Below are 20,685 nucleotides of genomic sequence, written 5' to 3' on the forward strand. Positions count from 1 at the left end.
ATCGCATATCTTATATTAGGCTGGGACAGCATCACACCAATCAAAAGGTGTCGTTGTTGTTCAAACAGGCCAGTCACGGAGAACAGCACGTCCCAGTACACTGGATATACATTGTGTCAATTACACAGACAGAAAGAGAACCAAATGGCAGAGAGAGAGAGAATATTAAAACACATAACTTTTTTTTCCCCCTTTTTGCTGGTGGGGTTACGTGTAGCGTGACATGAACCCAAGATCCCGGTTGAGGCCGTCCTCATGGGTGCGGAACTTGGCTATCAATTTCTGCTCGACGGTTATCTTCACCATATCTGCACAGCCTGCTTACACTATCACCATCCCTTTGATGCCCTGCAAAGGCCCCAATTGTTTACACCACATGTATTTATAGAAGTCTGTTGGATGGTTAGAATCCCATTGGCTATTTTTGCCTGTCTAACCAGCTTTTTCCTTTTTAAAAAAAGCTCTGCACCCTGTCAATCAGTCTGGAGATCTATAAATCGCAGAAACCCTTTGCTTTTCCCGTACTCTTGAATTATCTCCATTGTTACTCACAATTCTTTAATAACTGATATCTTCCCCTTATCTCAGTCCATAGTGCCTTCACTCTTTCCAAACTCAAACCCCCCCCCCTTTAATTATTTCCCTTCCCTTCCCATCTCCTTTTTTTTTATTATTTACACATAGATGCAGAGTAAAGCCTCTATTCTGGCCCCAGAATGTACCTCACCCCTAACTCTGAAGGTGAGCCCTTACTGCACCAGCATGACATGATTGTGTGTCTTGTGGCCCTTCAGAGGGAGATTCCCTACTTTGTGCTGAGGAAGGAGATTTGCATTCCATCAGTATGGGGCTGGATTTGAACTCAAGATTCCCTGGTTGAAAGGGAACTGTGTCTAACCTCTGCACCTCCTCAACAATATGCGATCCAATTCGTGTTGTGAGTGCAGTTTCTTCGTTCCTGAAATTAATATTCATAATTTAATCTGAATTGAAATCAGTGATGTACAAGTATATTTAATTTCTATTTTTTTTTAAAAAAAGCATTTGTGTTGCATATTTTAGGGTGGCTCAGTCACTGCACTGAGCTTGGACCATGGTTTAAGTGAGAATAGGACACAGTCGGACAAATAGCAACCAGTATCAACCGAATTCTATTGCCATGTAAGTTTGTGCTGGGCTAACGTCATGGTGAGCAATAGTGTTTGATTGTGTTAAAATACTGATAAATCACAGCGTGATAATTGCACTCAGAATCTACTGCATGTCAAGACTCAAAACCTTTCCCTGTTAGCAAGTTAGGGGATTCTTTCATCATTACCACTTAAGAAAAGGGCCAGATTCCTGCAGGTATCATACTGTACACCCCAGCACGAGTCAGCACCCCCAGAACTGAACCCCAGCACTACACAGAGACTGGCGGGAAAAAAAGGCAAGACTGTCCTCTGGCTCTTGGATTTTGTTTTACTTCCGCCAATGTTGTTCAAATGGCACTTTTTGCTAATGATCATTTATCACGTTGCTGTTGGTGGGATCTTGCTGTGCGCAAATTGGCTTCCGCCTTTCCTACATTACAATACTTCAAAAGTAAATAGTTAGCCATAAATCGCTTTGGGATGTCCTGAGATCATGAAAGGTGCTGTATAAATGCAAGTTTTTATATAAACAAGGGAAAAGGTGGAATCCTCATCGATTATTTGGAATTATGTTGATTAGAGTTTAAAAATACAGAACGCTAGTTGGATAGTCTGTTGTACATTTGAAATTTGCAATGTTGAAGTAGCCATTAGCGATTAATGAAGAGAGAAGAGTCGCTCCTTTAAAGCTGGCCCGAGGGAATCCTTCTGGAATGGGCTGTCAACCACTATTCGCAGATAACTGGTGGGACCTGCTCCCTTACACCCCCTACCCCCCAAACCCCCCCCCACACCCCAGCCCCGTCCCACCCTCAGTGGATGGACCCCAGATCACCCGGGCAGTCACACCAGGAGGTACAAGGTTTTTCCAGTCATAGCAGCGTGAAGAGGCTGTCCACCATCGTTCATCAATGCCGCAGCTCTCCTCTCAGCGTCTCTCCACGGTTCAGACAACAATCGGCAGCACCCGCAGTGCAGGCCCGTCCTCTTCACGCTGCCTGGAGACGCTTTCTTCTTGCTGTGGGGCATCTGAAAAAAAAAAAATAGAAGAGGGAAATGTCTTTCAGAGCCGTGAGGCTTCGATTTATAAGAGAAACACACCCTGGATCACTAGGAACAGGAGGAGGCCATTCAGCCCCTCGAACCTGCTCCGCCATTCAATTAGGTCATGGCTGATCTGCATCTCAACTCCTTTTACCCACCTACCCTTGATACCCTTACCTAACAAAAAAAAAAATCTATCGATCTCAGTCTTGAAAGCTCCAATTGACCCCCAGCATCCACAGCCTTTTGGGAGACAGAATTCCAGATTTCCACTGCCCTTTGTGTGAAGAAGTGCTTCATGATTTCGATCCTGAATGCCCTGGCTCTAATTTCAAGATTATGTCTCCTTGTTCTTGATACATCATCAGTGAAAATAGTTTCTCCGTATCTATCATATCAAACCCTTTTAACATTTTAAACACCTCCATCAGATCACCCCTCAATCTCCTATACTCGAAGGAATACAAGCCAAGTTTATGCAGCCCGCCCTCGTAATTTAACCCTCTAAACCCCGGTATATCTGTGCTGTACCTCCTCCAAGACGTACAACTTAAGCATGACTTCCTCCAGTTTGTATTCCAGCTCCTTGGAGATAAAGGCCAGCATTCCATTAGACTTTTTGATTGCTTTTTGTACCTATCTACTGGCTTTTAATGATTTGAGTACTTGGATTCCCAAATCTCTCTGCTCCTCTACAGTTCCTACTTTCTAACCATTTAGAAAATATTCCGATTTATCTTTCTTGGGTCCAAGGTGGATGATCTCACACCTGCCCACATTGTGCGAATCTATGGCAGATGGAATTCACTCACTTAATCTAACTCTGTCTCTTTGCACTTCCTACTCCCATCTGCACTACACTTCAAAAGGTACTTCAGTGGCTGTAAAGCGCTTTGGGGACGTCCTGAGGTCATGAAAGGTGTGATAAAAATGCAAATCTTTCTTTTGCACTACTTACTGTCCCTCCTAACTTAATGTACATCCAAGTTTGCAGGTGAAATCTCCAAATTCCTTCATCCAAGTCATTAATAAATATGGTGAAAAGTTGAGGCCACAGAACAGATCTCAGGGACCAGCACTTGTCACATCCTGCCAGAGTGCCTACCTTTTATCCCCACTCCTACTCCCCAACCAATATTCCAACCCAGATTAAAAGGCTACCTCCAATTCAGTGCACTCTCATTTTTGCTAATAATCTCATGTGTGGAACCTTGTCGAATGCCTTCTGGACAAAACCAAAGCAACGCCCTTATCTACTTTATTAGTGACCTCTTCAAAAAAATAAAATTCAACTAGATAGGCCAGACACGACTTACCCTTAAAGCCGTGTGGGCCCTTTCCTCTGCCCGAGGCCCTGGTCACAGATAAACAAACCTTGGCTCCCCACTCAGGTGGGTGAATATAGTTACCATGGTAAGGAAATATAGTTTCCACACAAATTCAGTAATAGTGGTTAAAAACACATAACTAGGCTAACTGAGGCAAAAACAGTGAAATAAAAGATGGGCCTTTATGTCGCTAGGCAACCATATTCCACACATGTACCTTGACTCATTGTACCACATGTATTTTTTGCTATCCTTATATGAGCACTTTTTTCCCTTCTGTACTAATCAAGCAAGTATATAGTAATTAACCAAATAACCTAGAATTTGTTGTGCTTTACAAAATCCTTAAAATCCTTTAGTACAATTAAAGAGAACAGGAAATTGCTGGCACAGCACACAAACAGTAACCACGGCTACACTAACAAGTTACTCAGTCATGCCCACGAGATAAGGGGCTAGCTGTCCGTATGAGACAATGAAGTCTTAGAGCCAACAGCCTGGGACAGGACAGAGTGAAAAGATAACGGCCCAAACAATGGGGCCTCAGAACCCTTAGCCTGAGACCAGACCTGGAATGCGAGAGAGTAAACCCAAAGTTGCCAACTCCGGCCTTGAGAAAACATGACAAGACAAGGTGGGAAACAGCCCCCTTTAGTGTTGGAAGCCAACGATTGGTCAACCAGAGGGTATGACATTTTGACGGCCACTCAATCACCCGTTGCCCATGAAAGGTAGAGATAAGGAATGGGCCGAATCTTCCGCTTTTGTCTGAAAGGATGCTCGACACCCATTGACCACCTCGCCCTTTTGAGAAACCCCAATAGGTAAACTCCTGTGTCAATACTAGGCTGAGTCCACCCTCAAAAGTGGCATAAAAAAGAGACCACTTGCAAGAGTTAGGCTGTAGAGACCAGGACAGGAGCAAGGGCTGACCCTGGAAAGGAATCGGGCAGCAACGGCCACACATGGAAAGGATCCAGATCCGGATCCATTGACCGGAAACTTAACTGGACCAGCCACATAAATACTGCGGCTACAAGAGCAGGTCAGAGGCTGGGTATTCTGCGGCGAGTGACTCACCTCCTGACTCCCCAAAGCCTTTCCATCATCTACAAAGGCACAAGTCAGGAGTGCGATGGAATACTCTCCACTTGCCTGGATGAGTGCAGCTCCAACAACACTCAAGAAGCTCGACACCATCCAGGACAAAGCAGCCCGCTTAATTGGGACCCCATCCACCACCCTAAACATTCACTCCCTTCACCACCAGCGCACCGTGGCTGCAGTGTGTACCATCCTTTATAAGAAGGCTTCTTAGACAGCACCTTCCAAACCCACAACCTCTACCACCCAGAAGGACAAGGGCAGCAGGCACATGGGAACAACACCACCTGCACGTTCCCCTCCAAGTCACACACCATCCCAACTTGGAAATATATCGGCCGTTCCTTCATCGTCGCTGGGTCAAAATCCTGGAACTCCCTACCTGACAGCACTGTGGGAGAACGTTCACCACACGGACTGCAGCGGTTCAAGAAGGCGGCTCACCACCACCTTCTCAAGGGGCAATTAGGGATGGGCAATAAATGCCGGCCTCGCCAGCGACGCCCACATCGCATGAATGAATTTTTAAAAAAACAGCCAGGATAAGGCGAACGGATGGAACAGACTCCAGGCGGGGTGGAAGCTTCCTTCAAGACTCCTACAAAGTGGGCGCGAGCTCTACCAAGCACAGAACGGGTGATATAATTTTCGTTCTGTACTGTAAACTGCTGCTTAGGCACCTATAGGTGCTGGCCCTTGTGTGAAACTTAATAAGACACCATTGTACCATATTGGAGTCACGCCGATCATTGACAAGAGGGGTAGAGTAACCCCACGCCACGGAAGCAAAAATGACAGAGACTGCCGTTGTACAGTTCTGGGGGTGCTGACTCACGTTGGGGTTCAGTTCTGAGGGTGCTGAGTCGATAGTGTTGGGGTAGGATTCTGGGGGTGCCATCTCGTGAATACATGGATTATTTGGAGGTGGCAGCGGGCTGGGTCCTGTGGCTTGAGGACACTGACCTTGTACTGGGCTACGGTTCTGGGGGCTGCCAGGGCCAAGTACAGGAACTGTACTCACTGAACCTGGGCCCCAGCTGTAGAAAATTCAAACTCCAAATAAAAAAATGCCTACATCAGTCGAGGAACGATGATGGCATCGACTTAAAGCCTCTACACAAACAAAACTACAACCATTCATCGACTGAATCTATAAACAACACTCTAGTGTATAACAGGGTGGCCAATGCTCTTTCCCTGGTACATACGCAATGGTCGCAGACTCACTCGTTCAGCTCGGGCTTGTCTCCAATCTTTGTCCGTCTCCTCTGACCTTTCCTCTTCACATTTCTCCTGAAAGAACAAATTTGTCTCTTGAGTAAAAGAGGGAGAAGGTTCTGGTTAGAGCAGCTTTAAAAAGGGTTTTATAGAGTTTCTAATCCCGAGTCATGGAGTTTGTTGTTCCAGATCCGGGAATTCTTCCTGTACCTGTCGCCTTTCAATCGTTTCCGCCGTGGTCTAAAACAGAGAGGGAGAGAGAGAGAGAGAGAGATTCAGGAGGTGGTGAACCAGAATCTGCCCAGAGACAGGTCACATTGCAATCAAACAGAACGGAAAGCTCGGGTACAGATGCTTAGATAGTTCAGAGCCACGGCACGGACTGGGACTGCGACTGGCTGCAGTGCTCCTGGGTTAAGGAAGAGGAAAATCAGGCAGGTTCTCCTGATCACCATCCAGTGAGAGGGAGAGACACGTCAGAGGAGGACCGGATAGGGCTCAGCTGTGATGCCCCACATGGTCAAATAACCGGCCGACACTCACTGACCAGATTCACACATGAAGGAGGGCTAATTACCAGAAGGCAGCTGCGCCCGTAGACCCCGTACCCTAACATGAGTCAGTGCCCGTGGAACCCGCACCCCAGAGAGCGTCAGTCCCCACGGAACCCGTACTCTAGCTCTTTAAATTTGATATGAGCCCATTTCGTCGAGTGCTCACCGACATTCACAGCTGCTGTGCACGGTAAAAATCTTCTCCTCCTGCCGGGTCACCTGTTCCAAAGGTTTTAATTTAATGACCTGAAAAATATTGATTTAAAAGATTTGTTATCGTGAGTTCCTGCAGCTTCCCACCTGTTATCAAGATGGGTAGAATTCCTCGGTTCACTGGGTACATCACTCAGTAATAACACCAAGGGTTAGTAATGAACAGACCTTCCCTCCCACCCCACCTACCCCGGGGGAGGTCCCATTCTTAATGTACCAGCCAAAAACGGTGGGGGCATCACAGCAGAGAGAATCTGGGCCTCGTCCTACACCCAGGTGGACTCACTGACAGGGATCAGGAAAGCTGGTTGATTTTTTCTCTCCATAATCCAGGGGGCACAGAGGGGAACTGTCGGTCCCAAGCATTTCGCTGGCCGAGATCAGCCGACTTGGGCAGAGCCTGGGGATCGAACCTGGTACAGTCGGCCCTCTCACCACACCGTGTGGTGCATTCACCCACGGAGCCATTGGGTCTCATTAAAATTCTCCCATCAAAAGCCAAAACCTTAAAGGTGACATCTTGAGTTGTAGGGGGGGCAGAATCCTGCTCCTGAACCATTGCACTGCACTCTGGTGAATGGTAACACCACGAGCACAGTGGGGATTTAAAGGTCTCCCTCCCCTGCCAATGGCGCAATTGTTCGACACTGTACTGAGACACAGACTAAAAACCAGCGTGTTCCCTCACCCCTAAAGCTACGATGCACGCCTCCCTCACCCCTATAGTTACGATGCACGCCTCCCTCACCCCTATAGCTACGATGCACGCCTCCCTCACCCCTATAGCTACGACGCACGCCTCCCTCACCCCATAGCTACGACGCACGCCTCCCTCACCCCTATAGCTACGACGCACGCCTCCCTCACCCCTATAGCTACGACGCACGCCTCCCTCACCCCTATAGCTACGACGCACGCCTCCCTCACCCCTATAGCTACGATGCACGCCTCCCTCACCCCTATAGCTACGACGCACGCCTCCCTCACCCCTATAGCTACGACGCACGCCTCCCTCACCCCTATAGCTACGACGCACGCCTCCCTCACCCCTATAGCTACGATGCATGCCTCCCTCACACCTATAGCTACGTTGTTACATTTCCCTTACCTGTATAGTTACGTTATACATTTCCCGTACCGTGCACCGCAGCTTCTCATCCCCACAGCAGCCGGCACATCGTAAGAGAGGTACGCAGGAGGGTTTGAAGATGTACTCAGACTCGCTCGGATACTCTCTGACAACATCTACCAGAACCTCAATGGCGCGGCAGTAACTGCGATTCCAAACCTCCTCGAACGGCATCACTGAGAAGAAGAACAATGTGCTTTTATGTAGCGCCTTTAACGTAGTAAAATGTCCCAAGGCGCTTCACATTTGATGAGATGTTCCTACGTTCAGTTACCCACTGCAGCCTGTTGGGACTGAATGAGCAGAGCATGACCCCCAGCTGTGCTCATGTTGCTAAACATTCAGCAATTCAACTCTGTGCAGACGAGCCCACGCAAAAAGGCAGAAGAACAAAATACATAAGAAGTCATTACAAACCAAGTCATTACAAACCAAGTCATTACAAACCAAGTCATTACAAACCAAGTCATTACAAACCAAGTCATTACAAACCAGGGTGAAATCAGCCACTGCACTGCCCCTTCCCGGGGTCAATCGATCACGTACGTTTCAACACGAGACCTTCTATTCATTGCACTGTCTGCATTTCAGAAGTGACCTACTGTTTGTAAAGCACTTTGTGGTGTCCAAGGACGTGACAGGACACTCTATAAATGAAAGTTCCTTCTTTACTATAAAAACGTGCGTGATCTCCTTCACTGTAACCTGTTCACTTCTGTCGGTCTCCCCCTCGCTCCCCTCCCTGTCCATCTCTACCCCCCCCCACAACCCCCTCCCCTCCCCCCACTCCGGTGGTGAAGCCAGGTGGATTCCACTATCAAGTCTGGCCGAGCACCCCATCAAGTCTGGCCGAGCACCCCATCAAGTCTGGCCGAGCACCCCATCAAGTCTGGCCGAGCACCCCATCAAGTCTGGCCGAGCACCCCATCAAGTCTGGCCGAGCACCCCATCAAGTCTGGCCGAGCACCCCATCAAGTCTGGCCGAGCACCCCATCAAGTCTGGCCGAGCACCCCATCAAGTCTGGCCGAGCACCCCATCAAGTCTGGCCGAGCACCCCATCAAGTCTGGCCGAGCACCCCATCAAGTCTGGCCGAGCACCCCATCAAGTCTGGCCGAGCACCCCATCAAGTCTGGCCGAGCACCCCATCAAGTCTGGCCGAGCACCCCATCAAGTCTGGCCGAGCACCCCATCAAGTCTGGCCGAGCACCCCATCAAGTCTGGCCGAGCACCCCATCAAGTCTGGCCGAGCACCCCATCAAGTCTGGCCGAGCACCCCATCAAGTCTGGCCGAGCACCCCATCAAGTCTGGCCGAGCACCCCATCAAGTCTGGCCGAGCACCCCATCAAGTCTGGCCGAGCACCCCATCAAGTCTGGCCGAGCACCCCTCCCCATCCCGCCTGCAGGGAGCCGGCCCCAGTGAAGCGCCTCCACCACCATGCCATCCCCCCGCCCCCCCCCCACCCAACCCCTGCCCCCCCACCCAACCCCTGCCACCCCTACCACCCGCGCAGCTCCTGTGCACGAATAGCATGAGAAAGCTCTGCTTCTTAGCCCAGGAGAGGGGGGTGGGGGAAGAGATCTAAGGTAGGAGAGAAAAATGCTGGTAAATGGGGGGAGAGGGGTTGGAAGAAAAGGGGGGGCCTTTCTGCAACGTAGCTCAGATTGCTCTAGAATCATACAGCACAGAAGGGGGCCATTCAGCCCATTATGCCTGTGCCGACTCTAGTGCAGAGATGGGTCTATTTCACTCTTCACCCCGAAATAAATAATTGGTCTCCTGTGTAACAGGAAGCATCCAGTTATCTGCAGCTTACCTCCTGGTGCCTGGCTGGAAAGCTAGAAGAAAGGGGGGAAAAAAAAGAGGAAATTTAGTTGTTTTCATCATCCCTCTCTCCCTGACAACATGCTCCAATGCTCCCTAACAGCTGTCTTTGCATTTAAATTCAGTAACACACTGACTGCAGTCAGGGCTGAACATGCAGGGATGTACAATGAGTCTAGAAATGAGAAAAGCACAGCCACCAATATGGAAAAGACAAGATTAGAAAATCTTATAAAACAGGAAAAGAGGCAACTTTAAACCTTCTCCAATGTTACAACCTCACATCCCCAACTCTCCGCTCCTCTGACTCTGGCCTCTTGATCACCTCATTGGCAGCTGTGCCTTCAGCTGTCTAGGCCTCTTGCTCAGGGGTTCCCTCCCAAAACCTCTCTGTCCTTCCAGCTCCTTTAATATACAAGTATGTATGTCTCTCTCTCTCTCTATACCTCTCCATCTCCCTCTCCATCCTTTAAGTCATTCCTTAAAACCTACCTCTTTGACCAAACTTTTGGTCACCTCCTAACAGCTCCTTATTTGGCTCGGTGTCAAATTTTGTCTGATTAACGCTCCTGTGAAGCACTTTGGGATGTTTTACTACATTAAAAAGGTGCTATATAAATGCAGGTTGTTGTTGTTAAAACCCTTCTCTTTGTTTACCCCTCTTAATCTCTCTTTCTTTGGCCCAGCATCCATGTTTATATTTATTATTATGCCTGTGAGGTGCTTTGGAACTTTTTTCTTCATGTTAAAAGGTTCTATATAAATGCACATTGTTGTGCTTCTTCCACCAATTGATCACCCATTGGATGAAAGCTCCCCCCCAACTTCCCTACTTACCCCTAACTTTTTCCGTTTTAAACTTGTGAAGGGGCAGGAGAGGTTTGTAGGTGGTAGTGACTTAGAGTTGCCAACTCTGGTTGGACGTATTCCTGGAGATTGCATCACATGTCCGCCCACCTCCCAACAACCCCACCCCCACGGACCTGCCATTGGTTGCCCGACACGTCAATCCTCATGGTCCATCGCCTTCCCATGGCCAATTGGAAAGCAAACAGACTTTTCCATTACCCGATTGGATGATTCTTGACTATCGGCCAAATAGCCTTTGACTTCCATCTTCAATATTTTTATAACTAATAAACGAAAGTCTTCCGCGAAAAAAAACAATTAACGCCCTTATGATTTCTCTCCAGAGTTGCTCGCAGCGAGCCTCCTGGAGATTAATCTTCCAATTCCTGGAGACTCCAGGACAATCCAGAAGGGTTGGCAACACTACAGTGACTCAGGGTTATCCCACCAGCTCTCTGAGAAGAATCACAATTCTACTCTCTATAAATTGCTCCGAGGGCTGGGTCTCTGATGGCCAAGACACATCTTCCCCAAGGGGCGACAGGGGAGAGGGAAGGAGATCCCACAGGCGGCCTTGAGTCGGACTGCCAGTTTCACTGACCAATGTGCTAAGCATTGGGTTAAAGTTCACTCCTTCCAATATTCCCATTGGATCAGTTAAATTCCTCTCTGGTTTTAATAATTTTCGTGGTCGACTGTAGTAGGGTTTTGACAAACTGTAATTGGAAACTTTTCAAAACCAGGACAAAATGTTCTTGGCAGGAAAACAAAGAGAATGAGGAAAGCTTTCTCCCGAGTATGAGAAACCTCAAATGTGGCCTCACGGACATTGATGCAGAGCTTAGGTCTTGGAGGGGAGGGGGGTGAGGGAGAGAGGGGAGGAAGGAGAAGGGAGGGGGCTGGGAGGGAGATACAGACACACTGAGAAAAATCACCTTCAGAAGATGACCCCAAGTCAGGCTGCGTTTTCTGTGCCGGCACTAAGCTCCCAGGGTCTGAATTTTTCAGTCTTAAATTTTAGGAGAACAGGACTGTGAATCTTTACCAGATTAGGGTATTTAGAAAGTTCCTAGACAGACCAGTGACCAAAGAAACACCCAAGGGAAACTTTTGAAGAAAATCGCCTGAACTTGGAGAGGAGGAGGAGGAGGGAGCGGGGGCGGGGGGAGGGGGAGTTATTGTAAACTTTTTCTGCCATTTCTTTGTACGGAAGCAATGACTGAAACTTCCCTTTCGGGATGGGGATATTAACACAGACAACTTTAGATGGACAGGTTCAAGCCAATCACACGGTGAGGAGTTTAATCTCCTCTGCGGGCTATTTTTAGCTGGTTGATGCTGTCACTTTAAATTCCTGACGGTGCTATTTTGACAGTTGGCGCCTCATTTTAGGGAGAGCAGATAAACCAACAACCCCCGGGCCTGTGGTAAAAATGGCCTTAACCTTCCAATTCTCTGGTGGTGAGGAGAGGTTAGAGAGACTGACTGGGATCGAATTCCAATCCGCAAAGAATTGTTAAAGCTGCCCTACTGCTGGCTATTAACCGGGGAAAGGGGCTGCAATTGCGATCGGATCTTTCCTCATCCAGGGAGGCATTGGCTGGGGCGTTCCAGGAGAAGGCTGTGGCTCAGCAAGTAGCCCTTTCGCCTCCCAGTCATGAAGGTTGTGGGTTCGAGTCCCACCACAGACTGGAGCAGAAAATCCAGGCCGACACTCCCAGTGCAGTACTGAGGGAGTGCTGCACTGCCGGAGGTGCCGTCTTTCGGATGAGATGTTGAACCGAGGCCCCGTCTGCCCTCTCGGATGGATGTAAAAAAATCCCGTGCCGCTATCTCAAAGACGAGCCAGGAGGAGTTCTCTCCAGTGTCCTGGCCAATATTTATCCCTCAACGAACATCTAAAAACAGATGATCTGGTCATTGTCACATTGCCGTTTGTGGGAGCTTGCTGTGCGCAAATTGGCTGCTGTGTTTCTTACATTACAACAGTGACTACACTTCAGAAAAAGAGTACCAATTGGCTATAAAGCGCTTTGGGACATCTTAAGGTGCTATATAACTGAAAGTTCGTTCTTTTCTATTAACTATCTGTAAGCAGCAAGTTAACTGCACCAGGAATCAGAGGAAATCCAGGGCCATCGCCATTATCGAGATCAACGGTATCCCACAGATGGTCGATCTCCGCAGGACTAAAGGGGAGACCGCCCAGAGACTCTGCAGAGGTAAGCAGCACTTAGTCCTGCAGCAGTCACTGAAGGAGCAGCACCCTCCCATTTCTCAGCACTGGATGGGATGGGGTCAGCATCTACCCTGGGGTCAGCAGGACACGCCGATGGCTCAGTGGGCAAAACGTGCTGCCTGTGGTGCTACAGATCAGGAAGCTCCTAACTCCAATCCCCGGCCTGTCCCCAGTCAGTCAATTTTGGCCCCGGGCATCATTGAGTTGGGAAATCAATGAGAAAAAAAAGTCAGCTTCCTGATCACACCCGGAGTACACCAGGGGTGCTTTTAAAAATTCATTCATGGGATGTGGGCGTCGCTGGCGAGGCCGGCATTTATTGCCCATCCCTAATTGCCCTTGAGAAGGTGGTGGTGAGCCGCCTTCTTGAACCGCTGCAGTCCATGTGGTGAAGGTTCTCCCACAGTGCTGTTAGGAAGGGAGTTCCAGGATTTTGACCCAGTGACGATGAAGGAACGGCGATATATTTCCAAGTCGGGATGGTGGGTGACTTGGAGGGGAACGTGCAGGTGGTGTTGTCCCCATGTACCTGCTACTCTTGTCCTTCTAGGTGGTAGAGGTCGCGGGTTTGGGAGGTGCTGTCGAAGAAGCCTTGGCGAGTTGCTGCAGTGCATCCCGTGGATGGTACACACTGCAGCCACTGTGCACCGGTGGTGAAGGGAGTGAATGTTTAGGGTGGTGGATGGGGTGCCAATCAAGTGGGCTGCTTTGTCTTGGATGGTGTTGAGCTTCTTGAGTGTTGTTGGAGCTGCACTCATCCAGGCAAGTGGAGAGTATTCCATCACACTCCTGACTTGTGCCTTGTCGATGGTGGAAAGGCTTTGGGGAGTCAGGAGGTGAGTCACTCGCTGCAGAATACCCAGCCTCTGACCTGCTCTTGTAGCCACAGTATTTATATGGCTGGTCCAGTTAAGTTTCTGGTCAATGGTGACCCCCCAGGATGTTGATGGTGGGGGATTCGGCGATGATAATGCCGTTGAATGTCAAGGGGAGGTGGTTAGACTCTCTCTTGTTGGAGATGGTCATTGCCTGGCACTTGTCTGGCGCGAATGTTAATTGCCACTTATCAGCCCAAGCCTGGATGTTGTCCAGGTCTTGCTGCATGCGGGCTCGGACTGCTTCATTATTTGAGGGGCAGTGATCAGGAACCCTGGGTGACTGTCCCATTCCGAACCAGAATACCAGAGCAAACTAGATCCCTCCCCACTGTTGCAGTGGCTGGGATCAGTTAACTCAGTCAGTAAAATATTAATGGGGTCCGGATTTCCACATAGAGGGCGACAGCAACTGAGAGGGAAAATCAGAGAGCAAATCAACACATGCCACTTCCCATCTGCTGCCAGCAGCCCCTCCCAGAGTGACCTCAGATGAACCAGGCAGTCAGGGAGTGAGGTCACTCATCTGGGGAAGGAGGTCAAAGAATAGAAAATAATTTGAGAGACGGAGGGCAGGAAAGAGGGGAATTGAATGAAGAATTAACCCTTTCACTGTCACATTGGCATCACCCACTCTACGTATTCTACATTGGCCCCTCAGTTTAAACAGTGTGGCACGGACTTGCCCAGGCAGTTGGGAACTTGACTCCCAGATGTGAGTAATATCTGCCACGGCCCACCTTTAATAAGGTGCCGCCTGGGAGGCCTGTCGGTAAAATTAAGGTACATATAAATAAAGGGAGTGCGGCAGTATAAATACAAAGTTGGTTAAAGGAAACACCTCAGTGGTTAATGGATGCTTTTCACACTGGAAGGATGTAAACAGTGGGTGCCCCTCCAGAGGTCACCTTGGGGACCACTGCTCCTCAAATATATAATGATGTGGAATTGGGTGTACAGGACACAATATTAAGTGACTTCAAGAGGGCACAGGCAAGTTAGTGGATTGGGCAGATGAGATTTAATGGAGAGAAATGAGAGGTGATACATTTTGGGAGGAAAATTGAATCTACACTGAATGATAAATCCTGAAAAAGGAGCAGAGAGACTTAGCGGGTCAGATAAGTGGGAGGACAAGTTAATTAAACTGTTTTGGAAAGAAAAAAGCACATGGGACTTCATGTTTAACAATTAGGGTTGTAGAATCCAAAGGAAAAAAGTGAATATACTAAACTTGCACAGGCGTGGGCAGGTTTTAAATAGTCAACGGGAAGAGAGAGAGGCTTGTCAGCAAAACAAAGGGAACTGAGTGTGTTTGGGTCCTGAATAAGGGCATGGATAATTGGGGGTGGGGGAAGAGAGGAGCTGGATAGTTCAACGACCTTTGTTTCATCATCTTCCGCCCGAGAAGGAAGCAGACAGTTTATAACTGCGCTCGTGCAAGATGCTAAGTTTGGCGCAGTTTGACTCATCTCTGGGTTGGAGGATTGTGGGTCCGTGCAGTACTGAGCGATCACACAGCGCTAACAGCTGCTCCCAGCATCAGTTGTCTCTCTCATTTCATCCGCAACGCCAGAGCAACTAGATCCAGAATTAAAGTTTGCCTGAAATGATGGCAGTGTTTATTGCTCTGAAAAGGCTTGCATTAATATAGCGTTTTTCACAACCTCAGGACGTCCAAAAGCACTTTGCAGCCAACGAAGCACTTTTTGAAGTGAGTCACTGTTGTAATGTAGGAAATGCGGCAGCCAATTTGCGCACAGCAAGGTCCCACAAACAGCAATGTGATAATTATCAGATAATCTGTTTTAGTGATGTTGGCTGAGGGATAAATATTGGCCAGGACACCGGGGAGAACCCCCCTGCTCATCTTCAAAATAGCGCCATGGGATTTTTTACGTTTATCGGAGAGGGGCAGATGAGGCCTTGGTTTAACGTCTCATCCGAAAGGCAGCACCTCCGACAGTGCAGCGCTGGGAACGTCAGCCTGGATTTTGTGCCCAGGAGTGGGACTTGAACCTTAGCAAAAGGGGGCAGCAGGAAGGAGTGAGGGAAGGTCCGTGGGCTGCTCTAACCCACCCTGCTTTTAGCATCATGTAGGGTGCCCCTTAAACCATTTCCATTGCTCCCCTCTCGTTTAGATTTAAATCCCCTCCTTTGGCACACGGCTCTTTGCCACAATGTGTTAACCCTTTTACTGCTGAATGCCCGTCACGTCATAAAAAATACAGAAGCTCATCACAAACGGCACAAAGGTGAGGCTTCGATTTTAAAATTCTCATCCTTGTTTTCAAATCCCTCCCTGGCCTCGCCCCCTCCCTATCCCTGTAACCTCCTCCAGCCCTACAACCCTCCGAGATCTCTGCGCTCCTCCAATTCTGGCCTCTTGCGCATCCCCGATTTTAATCGCTCCACCATTGGCGGCCGTGCCTTCAGCTGCCTCGGCCCTAAGCTCTGGACTTCTCTCCCTAAACCTCTCTCCTCCTTTAAGACGCTCCTGAAAACCTACCTCTTTGACCAAGCTTTTGGTCACCTGTCCTAATATCTCCTTATGTGGCTCAGTGTCAAATATTTGATAATCGCTCCTGTGAAGCGCCTCGGGACGTTTTACTACGTTAAAGGCGCTATATAAATGCAAGTTGCTGTTGTGCATCTTTTACATGGACACAGCACACATGTGGGGTACAGTGCGTGTGCATGCACACAAGCAGACGCAGCATCTGTGTAACAGCAATAGGCGGAGAGTGTGTGTTTATACAGCTTACAGCACCAGTGTGGGGGGGGCACAGCTGTGTACACACTTACAGGGGTATTTATTAGCCTATTTTATGGCCTTTGTAATTTGTACTGGTTGCAAAAATATTGTAGGAACAGGCAGGTCCTTTCAGTCAGTGGAAAATGGAGGAGATGGGGCTGCTCAGGATTTAAGCATCTGCTTTCTGCTGGCTGTAATTTATTTATTTATTCATTCTTCTCCCCATCTCTTCCAAAGGTACTGACCTGTCCTGGGGTGCAGTTCCAGGGCTGGGGGGCAGGGGCACAGGTCCAGGGGCATTAGCTATGGTCTTGACGAGTGAGCCCAGAGAGTGACCATCCAGGGCATCACAACAGATTCTGGTCCTACCCTCACCCATTGTCCTACGTGCACTTGCACTTGCCAGCAGGGATCGCTGGACCTTGATCAGGATCATAAACCCTGGATGATTTCCACCCTCACCCTCACCCTCACCCTCTGAGCACCGAGGCCAATCGTAGCCTCAGCCAACATCAGCCAACTCAGCACAGTCCGGAGGTGGGACTTGGCAGCCTTCCTGGACTGTCTGATGCAGTTACTCACAGCATTAACCAGCCTAGTGCTGGGGACCTGGCTGCTATTGTACCACAGCTCCGATGTATCTCTGTTGCGATAGCCTTACCGATGCGGACAATGCACCGATCCCATTGCTGCGTTACACTTGACGTTTACCCCTGGCAAAGGGAAAGCAGGACACACACCAGCACCAAAAGTGCACTCCCTGCGAGAGCAACACTAAGACAACGTCCTCACCCCTCCCTGTCTCTGCAACGTCCTTCAGCCCTACAACCCTCTGGGATCTCTGCGTTCCTCCGATTCTGGCCTCGTGTCCATCCTCGATTTCCTTCACCCCACCCTTGGCGGCCGTGCCTTTAGCCGCCTAGACCCTAAGCTCTGGAATTCCCTCCCTAAACCTCTCCGTCTCTCCTCCTTAAAACGTACCTCTTTGGCCAAGCTTTTGGTCACCTGTCCTAATATGTGGACATATATATTTTGTTTGATAAAGCTCCTGTGAAGCGCCTTGGGAAGTTTTACTATGTTAAAAAGGTGCTGTATAAATGCAACTTGTTGTTATACTCGAATTGCTCATGTTAGGTTGGCATCGTCATTATACTGTCCAGCTGTGAATCTCGGGGGGAGAGAGAGCGAGAGAGAGAAAGAAAGAGAGCTTCCCCTTGGTACATTTTAAATATATTGAGAGCTTCCACAACTCCAAAACATTTCATTGAGCTCTGCTTGAACTTCTGTGGTATACCAGCATTGCAACTGATCCCAGAGCACGTAAACCATGCTTGTACCATATCATCGGTCCCTCCATACAGCGTCCAGGAGGCTCTCGCACTCTCTTACATTTATATGAAGCAGCAACACAAAAGTGGAGATACAACTGCACCCAAGAGTCCTTCAGCATTACAGAACAGTAGATGCAAATCTAACGCAGTTTAGGACAATCTGAGTAAATGCTCCTGGCAAATCAGCGAATAAACCATTAGACAAATGAGTCAGGAGTGACTCAGAGACTTGTAAGGCGAGGGTATTAAGGGTTACGGAACCAAGGCGGGTAGACGGAGTTAAGATACAAATCAGCCATGATCTAATTGAATTGAACAGGCTCGAGGGACTGAAAGGCCTACTCCTGTTCCTATCTTCCCATGGAACAGTGTTTGCATGTAGGTTTGGGTCATGTTGTTTGACAGAAAACTGAATGTATTAAAATCAGTGAGAGAGAATTCTGCAAACACATCATCTGAAGAGAAAAGGTCAGTTAATGTTTGGGGTGAGACCCACGGGCAGAAATAAATCGTTAACTTGTCTTTTCTCTTCCAGATTCTCCGTGTTTCCCCATTTGGTTTAAAACTCACTAATCTGAATGTAAATGGTGCTCCCAGTCTCGGCACATACCTGACAGGTGGGTAGGAGGAGGAGCATCAGCAGCAGAACAGCAGGGGGACGGGGCAAAGGGCAGATCAAACTCATCTCCACGGGTCCCCAGGGCTGCACATCAGCAGAGATCCGCCGGGTCGAGATGGTGAGTCAAGGCATCAAATCAGGGAGCTCATCCGGAGCATGTCCTGGGGAAATCGGTCAGTAAATTCAAAGAACGAGTGTCCCAGAGACAGATAGAGGGGCAGGCAGGCAGACGATAGAGGGGCAGGCAGGCAGAGGGAGAGACAGACAGACGATAGAGGGGCGGGCAGGCAGGCAGAGGGAGAGACAGACAGACGATAGAAGGGCGGGCAGGCAGGCAGAGGGAGAGACAGACAGACGATAGAGGGGCGGGCAGGCAGGCAGAGGGAGAGACAGACAGACGATAGAGGGGCGGGCAGGCAGGCAGAGGGAGAGACAGACAGACGATAGAAGGGCGGGCAGGCAGGCAGAGGGAGAGACAGACAGACGATAGAAGGGCGGGCAGGCAGGCAGAGGGAGAGACAGACAGACGATAGAGGGGCGGGCAGGCAGAGGGAGAGACAGACAGATGAAAGAGGGACAGGCAGATAGAGAGAGAGAGAGAGGCAGATAAACAGACAGAGAGATAGAGGGACAGGCAGAGAGAGAGAGAGACAACAGAGAGCGAGACAGAGATAGAGAGGCAGCCAGATTAAGAGACTCGTGGTTGCAGACAGTTATATAAACAAACAAACAGTCACAAAGACACTGAATTAGAGACACAGATAAACAGACACAAAGTTGGAGACACAGAGCAAGAGATAAACACACAAACTTAGGGAGACAGAGATACACAAAGATACATTTGGAGCCAGAGTGAATTACACTGCGAGAGAAACAGCCACTGACTGTTACCGACCTGATGTACAATCTGTACAACCGGGAACAGCCCTCGGTCTGCGAGTGTGGGAGCCCAGAATCAGCAACCTCCAGTCAGGGCAGGTCCCGGAGCGGGTGTGAGTCGCTCTGTGGGGGGGGGGGAGGCTCCTTTAACATTAATATTTTTGCAGATTGAAACCCAGCTCCAGGCGCGCCCCCGAGTCACGGGACCCCGGCGCGCCCCCGACCCGCTGACTGTTAAGGTGGAGCTCAGAAATCCCCGGCTATTTTATACCGGAATTAATATCCTGAGATTTTGTTTAAACGGCCCCAAAGTGTCCGGATAATCCGAGCCCCGGGTCGGCTCGCTCGTCGCTCTGCAGATGGTCAGAAACACCCCGAGTTCAGAGGGGCAAGGCCGGGGGAGATGGGCAGAGCGGCCGGGGTTCGGGGTGGAAGCAGCCGCTTCGATCGGAAGGTTTCAGTTCCACATTCAGGGGTTAACTCCGGGTCCACCTTAAGGAGATGGTCCCGTCACTCCGCCCGCCCTCTGATTCTGTCCGGTCAGAAGGAAAAATATCCTCAAACTCCCCCCGCCCCGAGCCCCCTCCTCACCCCCCGAGCCCCCTCCTCACCCACTGACCCCCCGCCCCGAGCCCCCTCCTCACCCACTGACCCCCCGAGCCCCCTCCTCACCCACTGACCCCCCCGAGCCCCCTCCTCACCCACTGAACTCCCCGAGCCCCCTCCTCACCCACTGACCCCCCGCCCCGAGCCCCCTCCTCACCCACTGACCCCCCGCCCCGAGCCCCCTCCTCACCCACTGACCCCCCGAGCCCCCTCCTCACCCACTGACCCCCCGAGCCCCCTCCTCACCCACTGACCCCCCGAGCCCCCTCCTCACCCACTGACCCCCCGCCCCGAGCCCCCTCCTCACCCACTGAACTCCCCGAGCCCCCTCCTCACCCACTGACCCCCCGCCCCGAGCCCCCTCCTCACCCACTGACCCCCCGAGCCCCCTCCTCACCCACTGACCCCCCGCCCCGAGCCCCCTCCTCACCCACTGACCCCCCGCCCCGAGCCCCCTCCTCACCCACTGACCCCCCGCCCCGAGCCCCCTCCTCACCCACTGACCCCCCGAGCCCCCTCCTCACCCACTGAACTCCCCCCGCCCCGAGCCCCCCTCCCACTGACCCCCCACCCCCTGAGCCCCCTCCTCACCCACCGAGCCCCCTCCTCACCCACTGACCCACCTCCCACTGAACACCCCCTCACCCCCCGAGCCCCCTCCTCACCCACTGACCCACCTCCCACTGAACACCCCCTCACCCCCCGAGCCCCCTCCTCACCCACTGACCCACCTCCCACTGAACACCCCCTCACCCCCCGAGCCCCCTCCTCACCCACTGACCCACCTCCCACTGAACACCCCCGAGCCCCCTCCACACCCACTGACCCACCTCCCATTGAACACCCCCTCACCACCCCAGCCCCCTCCTCAACCACTGACCCACCTCCCACTGAACACCCCCTCACCCCCCCGAGCCCTCTTCTCACCCACTGACCCCCCTCCCACTGAACTCCCCCTCACCCCCTTGTCACCCCCCTGAGCCC

At 50.5% G+C, this 20,685-nt stretch overlaps 1 protein-coding gene across 3 annotated transcripts; it reads right to left on the reverse strand.

Moving 5' to 3' along the window:
* Nucleotides 1–1,953: 1,953 nt before the first annotated feature.
* Nucleotides 1,954–19,603, reverse strand: LOC137305841 (snake venom vascular endothelial growth factor toxin ICPP-like). Of its 3 annotated transcripts, none has more exons than XM_067974772.1 (8): nt 19,112–19,595; nt 18,208–18,377; nt 9,541–9,562; nt 7,703–7,899; nt 6,548–6,627; nt 6,038–6,067; nt 5,837–5,902; nt 1,954–2,162 (listed from the first exon to the last, which is right to left on the reverse strand). In XM_067974772.1, exons 2-8 carry the CDS (start codon nt 18,280–18,282, stop codon nt 2,123–2,125), a joined length of 510 nt encoding a protein of 169 aa, XP_067830873.1. In that variant the 5' UTR covers nt 18,283–18,377; nt 19,112–19,595; the 3' UTR covers nt 1,954–2,122. The 3 variants fall into 3 exon arrangements, with proteins under 3 accessions (XP_067830873.1, XP_067830875.1, XP_067830874.1); XM_067974774.1 differs by having other exon boundaries at nt 5,818–5,902; nt 19,112–19,592; XM_067974773.1 differs by lacking the exon at nt 6,038–6,067 and having other exon boundaries at nt 19,112–19,603.
* Nucleotides 19,604–20,685: the final 1,082 nt, after the last annotated feature.

This window comes from Heptranchias perlo, chromosome 41 (genome assembly GCF_035084215.1).
Source record: "Heptranchias perlo isolate sHepPer1 chromosome 41, sHepPer1.hap1, whole genome shotgun sequence".
Taxonomy (NCBI): Eukaryota; Metazoa; Chordata; class Chondrichthyes; order Hexanchiformes; family Hexanchidae; genus Heptranchias; species Heptranchias perlo.

Coding starts and splice junctions, on each gene's coding strand:
- LOC137305841 (XM_067974772.1), bottom strand. CDS start 18,282: ATGAGTTTGATCTGCCCTTTGCCCCGTCCCCCTGCTGTTCTGCTGCTG. Junction 9,563..18,207: donor TCCTCCTACCCACCTGTCAG/GTATGTGCCGAG, acceptor CCTTTCTTCTAG/CTTTCCAGCCAGGCACCAGG. Junction 2,163..5,836: donor GACAAGCCCGAGCTGAACGA/GTGAGTCTGCGA, acceptor TTTTTTTTTCAG/ATGCCCCACAGCAAGAAGAA.